At 44.2% G+C, this 12,696-nt stretch overlaps 1 protein-coding gene across 1 annotated transcript; it reads right to left on the reverse strand.

Moving 5' to 3' along the window:
• Positions 1 to 315: 315 nt before the first annotated feature.
• On the reverse strand, positions 316 to 11,338 carry LOC137342640 (metalloreductase STEAP4-like). The gene is made up of 5 exons (XM_068006680.1): positions 11,213 to 11,338; positions 9,102 to 9,574; positions 8,225 to 8,752; positions 1,821 to 1,985; positions 316 to 958 (listed from the first exon to the last, which is right to left on the reverse strand). The coding sequence occupies exons 2-5, from the start codon at positions 9,570 to 9,572 to the stop codon at positions 710 to 712; spliced, it is 1,413 nt and encodes a 470-aa protein (XP_067862781.1). The 5' UTR covers positions 9,573 to 9,574; positions 11,213 to 11,338; the 3' UTR covers positions 316 to 709.
• Positions 11,339 to 12,696: the final 1,358 nt, after the last annotated feature.

Consider the following 12,696-nt stretch of genomic DNA (forward strand, 5'->3'; position numbering starts at 1 on the left):
AGCAGACATACTTATGGGGGCTGCTGTGAATCCATTGAGAGAGAAATGGTCGTACAAAAAAATAATATTATAATAGGTACCGATAAAATACGTCAATACAATGGTTCCCAAATCTTCCCACTGCTGGGGTTTTCCTTGTGTCATGTCTGGGTCTGTTGTAAACTAATTGATTGAGATTGATTGCTATGATTAATCAACAACTCCATTATCATTGTATTATGGGACTACCAGGATGGTAGAAGGTGAACTAGAGGGAGCTTGGCCTTTCTTCGTCTAGCAATTCCTATGTTGCTATACATAAATTTCAAAGGTGAATTACGAGTGAGGAACTTTATTGTAAATATATAGTATATTGCAATTGGAGATAATACAAAAGTACATTTGTTCAATTAAGTAATAGAGCAAGTTGATTATTACTTTAGTTCCCTGTATTGCACAGTTCAAATCCACGAATGATGTTCACTGTAGACCTTCAGCTGCTTTCCACCACTCAGACCACATTATTAGTCACACTGCACTGCGCTGCGGACAATGCCGGATTTCTACAGCAACAATGAAATGGACCCTGAAGAATCATCCACACAACAGGACCAAGAAAGAATCTGAATAATTTTCATACCATTTTGATGTTATGCATAAATATACCTTATATTTTTTGGTGCACGCATGTATTTGCAGAACAGAATTTATTCAGGGGGAATACCTTCTGTCAAATGTTTACATTGCCTGAGCCTTTTTCTTTCTTTTCCCAACCCTGCCGGATTCTTGTGACCATTCTGTCTACACACGGAGTTATGAGAATCAGCTTTAGAACCAGCACAATGCAGGGAATCACCATGGACAGTATGTACCCTGGGGGAAGCCCCCATTTATACCGTGTAGGCGTTAAGAATTTATTCCATCCAAGTACAGCAGCGTGAGCCGTGCACAGCAGCAGTGTGACATGACCCAGCTTCGACTGGAAGAAAAAGGAGAAATATTTTAGGCAGGATTAATAATTAATATTTCTGGCATAAAATCACATTGAGATAATTTAAATGCATGCTGTTCGTTAAAAGCAAGCACAAATAACTTTAAACACTGCAAGTGTTTTATCGCAAAAGAAAATTCCATTGAGCTAATGCTCGTTCTTAAATCACAAAGAAAATATACACTGAAAACATTTACTTGCAACAACATTCAGCATAATAAAGCTCAACAACTCAGTTTTTCAGATTGTAGAGTTTAGAATTTGACTTCTGGGGATCGATTTTAAGTCCTGGGTGAGAACGTGGCCTAGCAAGCGGCCGGCCCATCCGGGAGTGGCAGCAGGGAGGCCCAGACGCTTTTAACAGCCGGGTCTCATCAGCACGCCACTGGGCAACTTCCTGACCAAAACGGTCTGGAAGTCAGCAGGAGACAGCTGCTTGGCCGTCAAAATTGGGCAGCAGGAGGCTGGCACTGGGGACTAAGGCAAGTCTTCGGGATGGAGTGGAGGGTTGGTCCTGCAGGATCGTGGTTAGAGGAGAGGGAGGGAAGCCTAGGATAGAGCAGGCCCAAGGTTTCCTTGTAGGGGGGGGGGGGGTGGTGTGCAGTGACCTGGCCCACAAGGTAACTTAAAAATGTTTTAAAAACGTACTTTTCTTAGACTTTTCTGGCTCTGGATCCACTTGCCGACGGTTTTGGACTGGGGGTACCCACCACTGCTCCCTGACTCGGGTTTCAGGTTATTATTGCACATATGTACTGCTTCCTATTTATGTTCTTGTTTATCTGACTAGCTATTACACAACAAAGCTATATGTTAATGAATGAACCTCTATAAGTGGCTAATGAAGTACCTGAACAAATCTGAATTCTCTCCAGTTCATTGTATTGCTGACAGATGGAAGGGAGGTTATTCCGAGCAGACAAAAGACAGCAAAGCCCAAGATTCCAAGTGCGTAAAACAGATCACCACGCCAGGCCCACACCCTCTCCATCTCTGAGGTTGTGTTCTTTTTCACCTGGATTGAAAACAAGAAACATGCTGCAGGATGGTACAAAAATTTGTGTTATTTATCTACACATCAGCTTGACAGTTCGACACATCACTCACAGAAGGAAACAATCTCACTTCAAACAGGCAGGGCTTTTAAACTTCCTTCTCAGATCACAATGCTTGGATTATTTGTGATAGTTAAAATCACAAGCTTGAAGGTAATGTTACTGTAAAAACAGAAGATGCAGGAATGAACAAAGGCCATTCACTTCATTCAACTCACCCATTCATTCATGCCCAATTACAGGGCCAAATCTGACCATTTTTCATACTTTTTCTTATATCCACAATCATACCGTGATGCTTTTTGCTGAATCAGAATGAATGTACTCTGGGTGGGGGACTTCAATGTCCAACACCAAGAGTGGCTCGGCAGCACCACTACTGACCGAGCTGGCCGAGTCCTGAAGGACATAGCTGCCAGACTGGGCCTGCGGCAGGTGGTGAGCAAACCAACACGAGGGAAAAACCTACTTGACATCGTCCTCACCAATCTACCTGTCGCAGATGTATCTGTCCATGACAGCATTGGCAGGAGTGACCACCACACAGTCCTCGTGGAGACGAAGTCCTGTCTTCGCACTGAGGACACCATCCAACATGTTGTGTGGCACTACCACCGTGCTAAATGGGATAGATTCAGAACAGATCTAGCCGCTCAAAACTGGGCACCTAGGAGGCGCTGTGGGCCATCAGCAGCAGCAGAATTGTATTCCAGCACAATCTGTAACCTCATGGCCCGGCATATTCCTCACTCTACCATTACCAACAAGCCAGGGGATCAACCCTGGTTCAATGAGGAGTGTAGAAGAGCATGCCAGGAGTAGCACCAGGCGTACCTAAAAATGAGGTGCCAACCTGGTGAAGCTACAACTCAGGACTACATGCATGCTAAACAGCGGAAGCAACATGCTTAAGACAGAGCTAAGCGATTTCACAACCAACGGATCAGATCCAAGCTCTGCAGTCCTGCCACATCCAGTCGTGAATGGTGGTAGACAATTAGAAAACTAACGGGAGGAGGAGGCTCTGCAAACAACCCCATCCTCAATGATGGCGGTGTCCAGCACGTGAGTGCAAAAGACAAGTCTGAAGCGTTTGCAACCATCTTCAGTCAGAAGTGCCGAGTGGATGATCCATCTCGGCCTCCTCCCGATATCCCCACCATCACAGAAGGCAGTCTTTAGCCAATTCGATTCACTCCACATGATATCAAGAAACGGCTGAGTGCACTGGATACAGCAAAGGCTATGGGCCCCGACAACATCCCGGCTGTAGTGCCGAAGACTTGTGCTCCAGAACTAGCCGCGCCTCGAGCCAAACTGTTCCAGTACAGCTACAACACTGGCATCTACCCGACAATGTGGAAAATTGCCCAGGTATGTCCTGTCCACAAAAAGCAGGACAAATCAAATCCAGCCAACTACCGCCCCATCAGCCTACTCTCAATCATCAGCAAAGTGATGGAAGGTGTCGTCGACGGTGCTATCAAGCGGCACTTGCTCACCAATAACCTGCTCACCGATGCTCGGTTTGAGTTCCGCCAGGACCACTCGACTCCAGACCTCATTACAGCCTTGGTCCAAACATGGACAAAAGAGCTGAATTCCAGAGGTGAGGTGAGAGTGACTGCCCTTGACATCAAGGCAGCATTTGATCGAGTGTGACACCAAGGAGCCCTAGTAAAATTCAAGTCAATGGGAATCAGGGGGAAAATTCTCCAGTGGCTGGAGTCATACCTAGCACAAAGCAAGATGGTAGTGGTTGTTGGAGGCCAATCGTCTGAGCCCCAGGACATTGCTGCAGGAGTTCCTCAGGGCAGTGTCCTAGGCCCAACTATCTTCAGCTGCTTCATCAATGACCTTCCCTCCATCATAAGGTCAGAAATGGGGATGTTCGCTGATGATTGCACAGTGTTCAGTTCCATTCGCAACCCCTCAGATAATGAAGCAGTCCATGCCCGCATGCAGCAAGACCTGGACAACATCCAGGCTTGGGCTGATAACTGGTAAGTAACATTTGCGCCAGACAAGTGCCAGGCAATGACCATCTCCAACAATAGAGAGTCAAACCACCTCCCCTTGACATTCAACAGCATTACCATCGCCGAAGCCCCCACCGTCAACATCCTGGGGGTCAACATTGACCAGAAACTTAACTGGACCAGCCATATAAATACTGTGGCTACAAGAGCAGGTCAGAGGCTGGGTATTCTGCGGCGAGTGACTCACCTCCTGACTCCCCAAAGCCTTTTCACCATCTACAAGGCACTATCTACAATACTCTCCATTTGCCTGGATGAGTGTAGCTCCAACAACACTCAAGAAGCTCAACACCATCCAGGACAAAGCATCCCGCTTGATTGGTACCCCATCCACCACCCTAAACATTCACTCCCTTCACCACTGGCGCACTGTGGCTGCAGTGTGTACCATCCACAGGATGCACTGCAGCATGTCGCCAAGGCTTCTTCGACAGCACCTCCCAAACCCACGACCTCTACCACCTAGAAGGACAAGGGCAGCAGGCACATGGGAACACCACCACCTGCACGTTCCCCTTCAAGTCACACATCATCCCGACTTGGAAATATATCACCGTTCTTTCATCGTCGCTGGGTCAAAATCCTGGAACTCCCTTCCTAACAGCACTGTGGGAGAACCTTCACCACACGGACTGCAGCGGTTCAAGAAGGCGGCTCACCACCCCCTTCTCAAGGGCAATTAGGGATGGGCAATAAATGCTGGCCTCGCCAGCGAAGCCCACATCCCATGAACGAATAAAAAAAAAATTCCCTTTGGAATGCTTCAAAAGGAGCTTACAGCAACTGAACAATATAAAGCCAATATTTATTAGTTCTAAACTGAGTTCTCATTCTCCATTAAAAGCTACTAGTTAGATCCTCTCAATCTCATTGCATAGTACTAGTGAAGTGTAAGATCCTGTGTCTGGGGTGGATCTTGACTTTGTGCGACAGTGTGGAATGGGTGATAGTGACTCAGCCATCTGTTTAGCACCTCTCCTGATTTTTGTTACCATTGACTTCAATGGAAATAAAAATCAGGAGAGATGTAAAAAAAGCTGCCGACTCACTACCCCTATATACCTGCAGGCATCATCTTTCTGCAGGGAGTTAGTCATAGAGTCATAGAGTTATACATCACGGATAGAGGCCCTTCGGCCCATCGTGTCCGCGCCGGCCATCAGCCCTGTCTACTCTAATCCCATATTCCAGCATTTGGTCCGTAGCCTTGTATGCTATGGCATTTCAAGTGCTCATCCAAATGCTTCTTGAATGTTGTGAGGGTTCCTGCCTCCACAACCCTTTCAGGCAGTGAGTTCCAGACTCCAACCACCCTCTGGGTGAAAAAGTTCTTTCTCAAATCCCCTCTAAACCTCCCGCCTTTTACCTTGAATCTATGTCCCCTTGTTATAGAACCCTCAACGAAGGGAAAAAGCTCCTTAGTATCCATCCTATCTGTGCCCCTCATAATTTTGTACACCTCAATCATGTCCCCCCTCAGCCTCCTCTGCTCCAAGGAAAACAAACCCAATCTTCCCAGTCTCTCTTCATAGCTGAAGCGCTCCAGCCCTGGTAACATCCTGGTGAATCTCCTCTGCACCCTCTCCAAAGCGATCACATCCTTCCTGTAGTGTGGCGACCAGAACTGCACACAGTACTCCAGCTGTGGCCTAACCAGTGTTCTATACAGCTCCATCATAACCTCCTTGCTCCTATATTCTATGCCTCGGCTAATAAAGGCAAGTATCCCATATGCCTTCTTTACCACCTTATCTACCTGTTCCGCCACCTTCAGGGATCTGTGAACTTGCACACCAAGATCCCTCTGACCCTCTGTCTTGCCTAGGGTCCTCCCATTCTCCTAATCGGCCGTCGTAACTTGTGCAGTTTCTGCCAATCTTCTGCCAAAGTTACAGTGGCCAACCAGGAGAAACCTCTGAAGAAATTCCCAGCACATTGAACCTGTTATGTATCACAAGCCAAAACAATGTGAAAACCCAACTAGGTGCCATATATAGGCAATGGCAATAAAACAACAATTGAGAATACATGGAAGATGTTAGGCATTAGCAGAATGGAACAAAAAAACAGCAGCTTCTAGGAATTTCCCAGTTCTTGTGAAATCAGAAAAAGCATTCTATTGTACTGGCATCCTGACTGGGATTAGCAGTTGAAGCTGTAAGAGGAGCCAGAACTTTGATTGTCTGGAGTACAAAGGGGAATTGAAAGCATGGGAAGAAGCAATAACCAGACAAATAAAGCAGTGCACAATGAACAAAGTGTTCAAAAATCACAATAGCAGACAAGGTGTTGGCATCCTGTTATTAGCCGACATTAGCACACATGGGAAGTGAAATTGGTTTTGGACAATGACGCAAAATGGAAAATAAAATCAGACCAGGTGTAAAACGGGCTGCTGGTTCATTATTGCTTGTTTTGCACTACTGCCCAAGACAAATTTCACCTCCATGATGTTCTGGAAGTGAAGTGTAACATAAGAAACAAAATTCAGATCTGAAGTCTCTTGTAGTGAAAATGTTCTATATCTAGAACATTTGTTAATGAGCACAAGTCAGTCAGCCATTTTCTGCATTAATCTAAGATAGCATTTAAGTTGGAGTGTGTTTCAAGGCAGTGACATGTCAAGGGGTTCAAGGCAAAGCTCATACAAATTCACAAGATAGATATGGACAAGGAAGGTTATACAAGCTCATCCATCCAGGAAAAAACCTGCAGTCTGCCCAATACGGCATCCAGCTGTTTCTTAACTTATTCTGTGGTTCTGTGCACCATTACAACTGAAAACAAAGGAATGTCACACAAATGCATTAAACTCCATATGCTAATATCATAACAATTTCTTGGTGTAGTTATTTATTGGCTGAGTTTACAGTTACAATTCAAATGGGAGGCAGGCTCCTAGTATTGAACCTTGTGAATCATACTGAAGAGATATTATACCTCATGATTTATAGGACTGGATTCTCCTCCTAATGGTAGGTTAACAGCAGGACAGGACTTCCACCCACCCATGTGACTCTGCCGCTAACCTGCTCCAGCTTCCCACAGGCATAATTACTTATTTAGGGCGGGAGGACAGCAATAACATGGTGCCCATTGGTTCACTGCCACTGGGTAGGAGAGAAATTGGGTTCTGCTGTAGCATTTAAAGCGCTGCAGCTGTCAGAAGGGCCACATATTCTTCTGTACGTGGAGCAGCTGAAAAGAGCAGCAATGACTGAAGAAGAATTGGCATGGGGCAAGGCAGGGGAGGGGGGCGGTGGGTGATGTTCAGGCTCAGGAAAGATTTCTAGGTTTTTTGATTTATCCAGTGATGTGTTACTAGCAGAAGGGCTAAAAGGGGCACATTCCTGGGGAATGAGAACAGGAAGCCCCATAAAAAGGTGTTGCAAACAGATCCTATGGCACTTATATCAGGTTCACATGAGGATAGGAGCAGGCCTAGGAATGACACCAACATCCACTGAATAGGCTCACTCAGAGAAAAAGTATCTCAAAATATCCAGTTCATGTACAATCAAATCCAGATTCTCAATTAAACTTATTAGAATCTACTTATTTGTGAATATAAACAAAAGTGATCATGCAGCTATGGGTATAATGAAGGCCGTCCATCTTCATAGATCACATAGTTTTATGTTATCCATTATTCTTTGGCATATGAAATTTAAGGGGATTGTGGAAATCTGTGGGTTGGAGAAACTGGAAGAAGCAAACACATGGAATAAAGAAGCTTGTTTGTCAGAGCTGATGCTTAATCCTTTCAGATGTCACCAAGCTATCACAGGGGGAGGAAGGAGTGACCTTAAATTAACAAAAACAAAGAAAGCAATAGAATATAAAATTAATGAATGCTTTAATAAATCATAATTCTTGTCATTAACTATTTAAACCTGAAATCCTGTCCCCTGGTTTTTTCCTCCTTTGTAGTCTTTCCAAGCTACAAAATCCTTTGGCCAGGGGATCTACTTCTAAGCCTCCTCTGAATATTTCTCTCTCCCTGTAGGGGGTTTTTGGCCTTCACGTGGTACCTCTCCACAGCAACTCGGGCGAGATGGAACCCACACCACAGTGCTACACATTCAGGTTCAGTCCACTGCACTGGCCTGATGCAATGATATTAAAACAGAAATAGAATACAGTACAGGTAAAAGTCTTACCTCCGAAACGGTATACTGAATTTGTTTCCAATAATATGCATAGCTAAGTGGTTTGACCAATGAGTAAAAAACATGAAGGAAGCCATAGGCAAATGACACAAGTCCGAGCTGTTTGCGACACAACATCCACTCGTCGAGCCAGTCAGGGAATCGCTTGTACTTTGTCCCTCTGTAGAGTTGGATGAATGCAGCAATCACACCCGGCAGGTAAACCAAGCCAAGCAGAATGAGGGAGACAATTGGAAAAACATTATTGGGTATGGAAATCATCATCCGATAGGTATCATCGGCATTTTTTTTTACATAGGGATAGATTACTTTAATCACCACATAGTACAAGAAGAAGAATACTGTGAGACCAGCTGTTATATTAAGTGGTAGTCTCCACATTGGAAAGAGCTGTAGAGGGTAGTCCTCCAGTTCTTCAGCTGCTAGAAGGGATCCCTGGTCTAAAGGAGTGAGGCCTATACTCCTGGCAACATCCATCACCAGTTGTTTGGATTTATTGTCATCCCCACAGACAAAGACCTGAAACATGGAACAATCAGATTTTATCAATTATTGAAATTATTGATGCTGCAATTCAATATATTCAGCACAACTTAATTAATATTGTTTTTAAAATACAGTTAGTTGATCAGTGTGGACAATAGTTTTTTTTTATTCGTCCATGGGGATGTGGGCGTCGCTGGCGAGGCCAGCATTTATTGCCCATCCCTAATTGCTCTTGAGAAGGTGGTGGTGAGCTGCCTTCTTGAACCACTGCAGTCCGTGTGGTGAAGGTTCTCCCACAGTGCTGTTAGGAAGGGAGTTCCTTGTTTTATCCTTGTTAACATCACTTTTTTCGCATAATAAGTAGACATATATATGATCTTACCTGACTGCTGGCATCCAGATTGCCTGACTGCAGGGCCCAGGCTGAAACTGTGTTAAATCCCTTCACCACATTGGCTTTGGGAACCAGCTGAGACAGATATTGTGCATTGGACTCAGGGTATTGGTTCATTCTGAGGTTGTTGCTCACATCCACCAGGACTTTTCCATCTAGCAAATCGGACAGAGCCGGGACAAAATCATAGTTTTCCCTGTGAACTGCCAAGAAAATGATCTTGGATTTTTTCAGGGCATCCGCGTGGTGAAACACTTGTGCTCCACTTGGCAGCAGGGTAGAGTCCTTTGGGTATCGGCTACCAAATACCACCGGGTAACCTGATTTGAGCATCCTCATACCCAAGGATCTGCCAAAATCCCCAGTGCCAAGAATGCAAATTGTTTCCCGCTTATGGTCCAACCTGTTTCTGCTGCTATTTTGATGAAGTGGGATCATGCCTGACGAATTGCTGTCCATCTCTGAAAAACAAAGTCAGAAGGAATTTTACAAAGTTCTCTCTGGTCAATCAGCTCTAGCAAATTAAAGCATGACAAACATCAACAGTACTGATTTTTATGATGTTCTAATGGGGATATTTCTCCTTAGTGTAAAATTTTCTTTAGCTATTTTTTTCAATATAATTTTCTTTTAATGCTTTTGTTTTAGTATATACATGATCTGTGACACCAGTCATGTTGCTAATAGCATCACTGCACATCTCTGTTTATATCATCATGTATCATGAAGTCCCTCATGTTTACCAAGATGACGATATATCGTTAAACATCTAAGAGCCCCAAATCTTCCCAGAGCCTGGGCCTTACTGATGGAGGAACCTTGCAGGTGAAGACAGGTATGGGTCAGATCCAGTAGTATCAGGTCACCAACCCGAAAATAAGGATCTGGAAATTTTTTCCGGGGGTGGGATTGGGCAGTATTTTCATCTAATGATATCACAAAAGGAGACAGACTGGTGGGATTGCATTATCTCTGCAATTCCCACTGCAACTCCGACTGCTTCCACCTCCTTTTTCTGAACATATTGGACACTAGCAGGATTCTGATGTCCAGCACAATGAAGCAGTGTAAATGGGGTTCGCATGCTGCTCCACTGCTGCTCCACTGTACTGGACCACTCCAGAAAGTAAATGTCTGTCCAAGTGAAATCAGCCCTCTGAAAAAAGGAGCTGATTTTCTCAGCTGTCTTAAGCTGGTTATGCCAGCTTTGCCCATAAGTAGCTAGCAAGCACTACATTTTACTTCCTGCCCAGCAGATGCCCAAGATGCACAGATACCTCCACTGGAGCCTCCCTGTTTTTTGGAAATAGCTTGGCCCAGAAACCCCGGAGGGGGTCAGGTCCCCTTCTCACAGGTGGGACGCAAATCCCGCTCTGCCATAGTTACGCCAGTGGAGCAAGATGGTGAATTTTAGCACCGCAGTGTACACTAAATGTAAGCAATCATTTTTTTCATTTTAAAGAAAGGTTCTTATCAAGCACAAATGGTTTAATAAATATTTGAAAAGAAAATTGTTGTCAGGTGAAGAAAACCAAACCAAAGCAGAGTCACACTCAAAAAGAGCGTGGATCAGAGATTGGGCTACAAAACAGTAGCACTGTTTCTCCAACCTATGTCTCATTGAGTGCTGCTCCCCACTGAGAGCTTGGGAATGGTGAATTTACCCTCATACAGAGTAGATATAAAAAAAATACTGTGAAAGCTGGAAATCTGAAATAAAAACAGAACATTTTAGAAATGGACAGGAGATTGAAAGAAAAAGAATGAGTCAAAATGTCACGAAAAAATACAAGTATGTTACTTATGTGTCCCAGTACTGTTATAGCCTGTACTGAACTAAAAGCTGCTTCTATTTCATTGATGCTGTAAGTGAAAAAGAAGAACACAGTGAATAACCTGTAATGTAGAGGAAAGGGATGGTCTTATTTTGTCCATTTTATGAAGTTACTTGTGAATCAAACACTTGCTTTCTAATAGCAATTCCTATCAAGCTTAGCTGGTAAAATACAAAGTTTATAAAACTTTAAAAATAAGTTGTTGTAATGTACAATTAATTGTATAACAAGCACTGAAAGTATAAATATATTAAGTGTTCTTACCTTCCTTATCCTGGTTGGCTGGACTGGAAAATGAGGATAGTTAAGAAAAAAATAAACAGATTGTTACTTAACGTGCCACATCTGATGTGTGGATACAGGCTGCTGGTGTTTATCTTTCAAACTGACCCTTATATTTAAAGACTATGAGGTCAATGTGCCTTTTGCTCCGCCTCTTTGTGTTTCTGCCAGAACTAGAAGCCTCCAACAAACTCTGACCACATCTGATTTGTTTGAGCATGAACGTCCCCCAGGAGATTATCGTATCCCTCAGGTCAAAACTTTCTACGTGGTTGTTCGGAAATGAATTTTGAAAATGTGGCTAAAATGTCTCTCCTGTGAAATCACACTTGTTCTAAGACAGCTTTTGCAGTGCAACAACTACAAGCAGTTGACAGTCAGGTTTGCTTAGTGTTAAAACTTCTGCCAATGTTTTCATCATTGAATTTGAACATGTGCATAAAAGGGCACATATCAATAAAGTTCTTCATTTTACCAGTTTTCCGAATCAATATCTGTACCTTAAAATTATTTCTAATCCGTTTTATCTAATTTTATCCCATCTCATGAGATTTCCTGAAATCTTCCAATGTTTCTGTATTGAGTCAGAGCACCTCCCTTACCTACACTTGGAGATGTGCTATCAGTAAGACTACAAAAGGCAAACCCGTTGAGCTATTATTTCAATATTTATATTTTCATTTATATGACCTTCCCTCCATCATAAGGTCAGAAATGGGGATGTTCGCTGATGATTGCACAGTGTTCAGTTCCATTCGCAACCCCTCAAATAATGAAGCAGTCCGAGCCCGCATGCAGCAAGACCTGGACAACATCCAGGCTTGGGCTCATAAGTGGCAAGTAACATTCGCGCCAGACAAGTGCCAGGCAATGACCATCTCCAACAAAAGAGAGTCTAACCACCTCCCCTTGACATTCAACGGCATTACCATCGCCGAATCCCCCACCATCAACATCCTGGGGGTCACCATTGAGCAGAAACTTAACTGGACCAGCTATATAAATACTGTGGCTACAAGAGCAGGTCAGAGGCTGGGTATTCTGCAGCGAGTGACTCACCTCCTGACTCCCCAAAGCCTTTCCACAATCTACAAGGCACAAGTCAGGAGTGTGATGGAATACTCTCCATTTACCTGGATGAGTGCAGCTCCAACAACACTTAAGAAGCTCGACACCATCCAGGACAAAGCAGCCCGCTTGATTGGCACCCCATCCACCACCCTAAACATTCACTCCCTTCACCACCAGCACACAGTGTCTGCAGTGTGTACCATCCACAGAATGCATTGCAGAAACTCGCCAAGGCTTCTTCGACAGCACCTCCAAAACCCGCGACCTCTACCACCTAGAAGGACAAGAGCAGCAGGCATATGGGAACAACACCACCTGCACGTTCCCCTCCAAGTCACACACCATCCCGACTTGGAAATATATCGCAGTTCCTTCATCGTCGCTGGGTCAAAATC

This window comes from Heptranchias perlo, chromosome 2 (genome assembly GCF_035084215.1).
Source record: "Heptranchias perlo isolate sHepPer1 chromosome 2, sHepPer1.hap1, whole genome shotgun sequence".
Classification (NCBI taxonomy): domain Eukaryota; kingdom Metazoa; phylum Chordata; class Chondrichthyes; order Hexanchiformes; family Hexanchidae; genus Heptranchias; species Heptranchias perlo.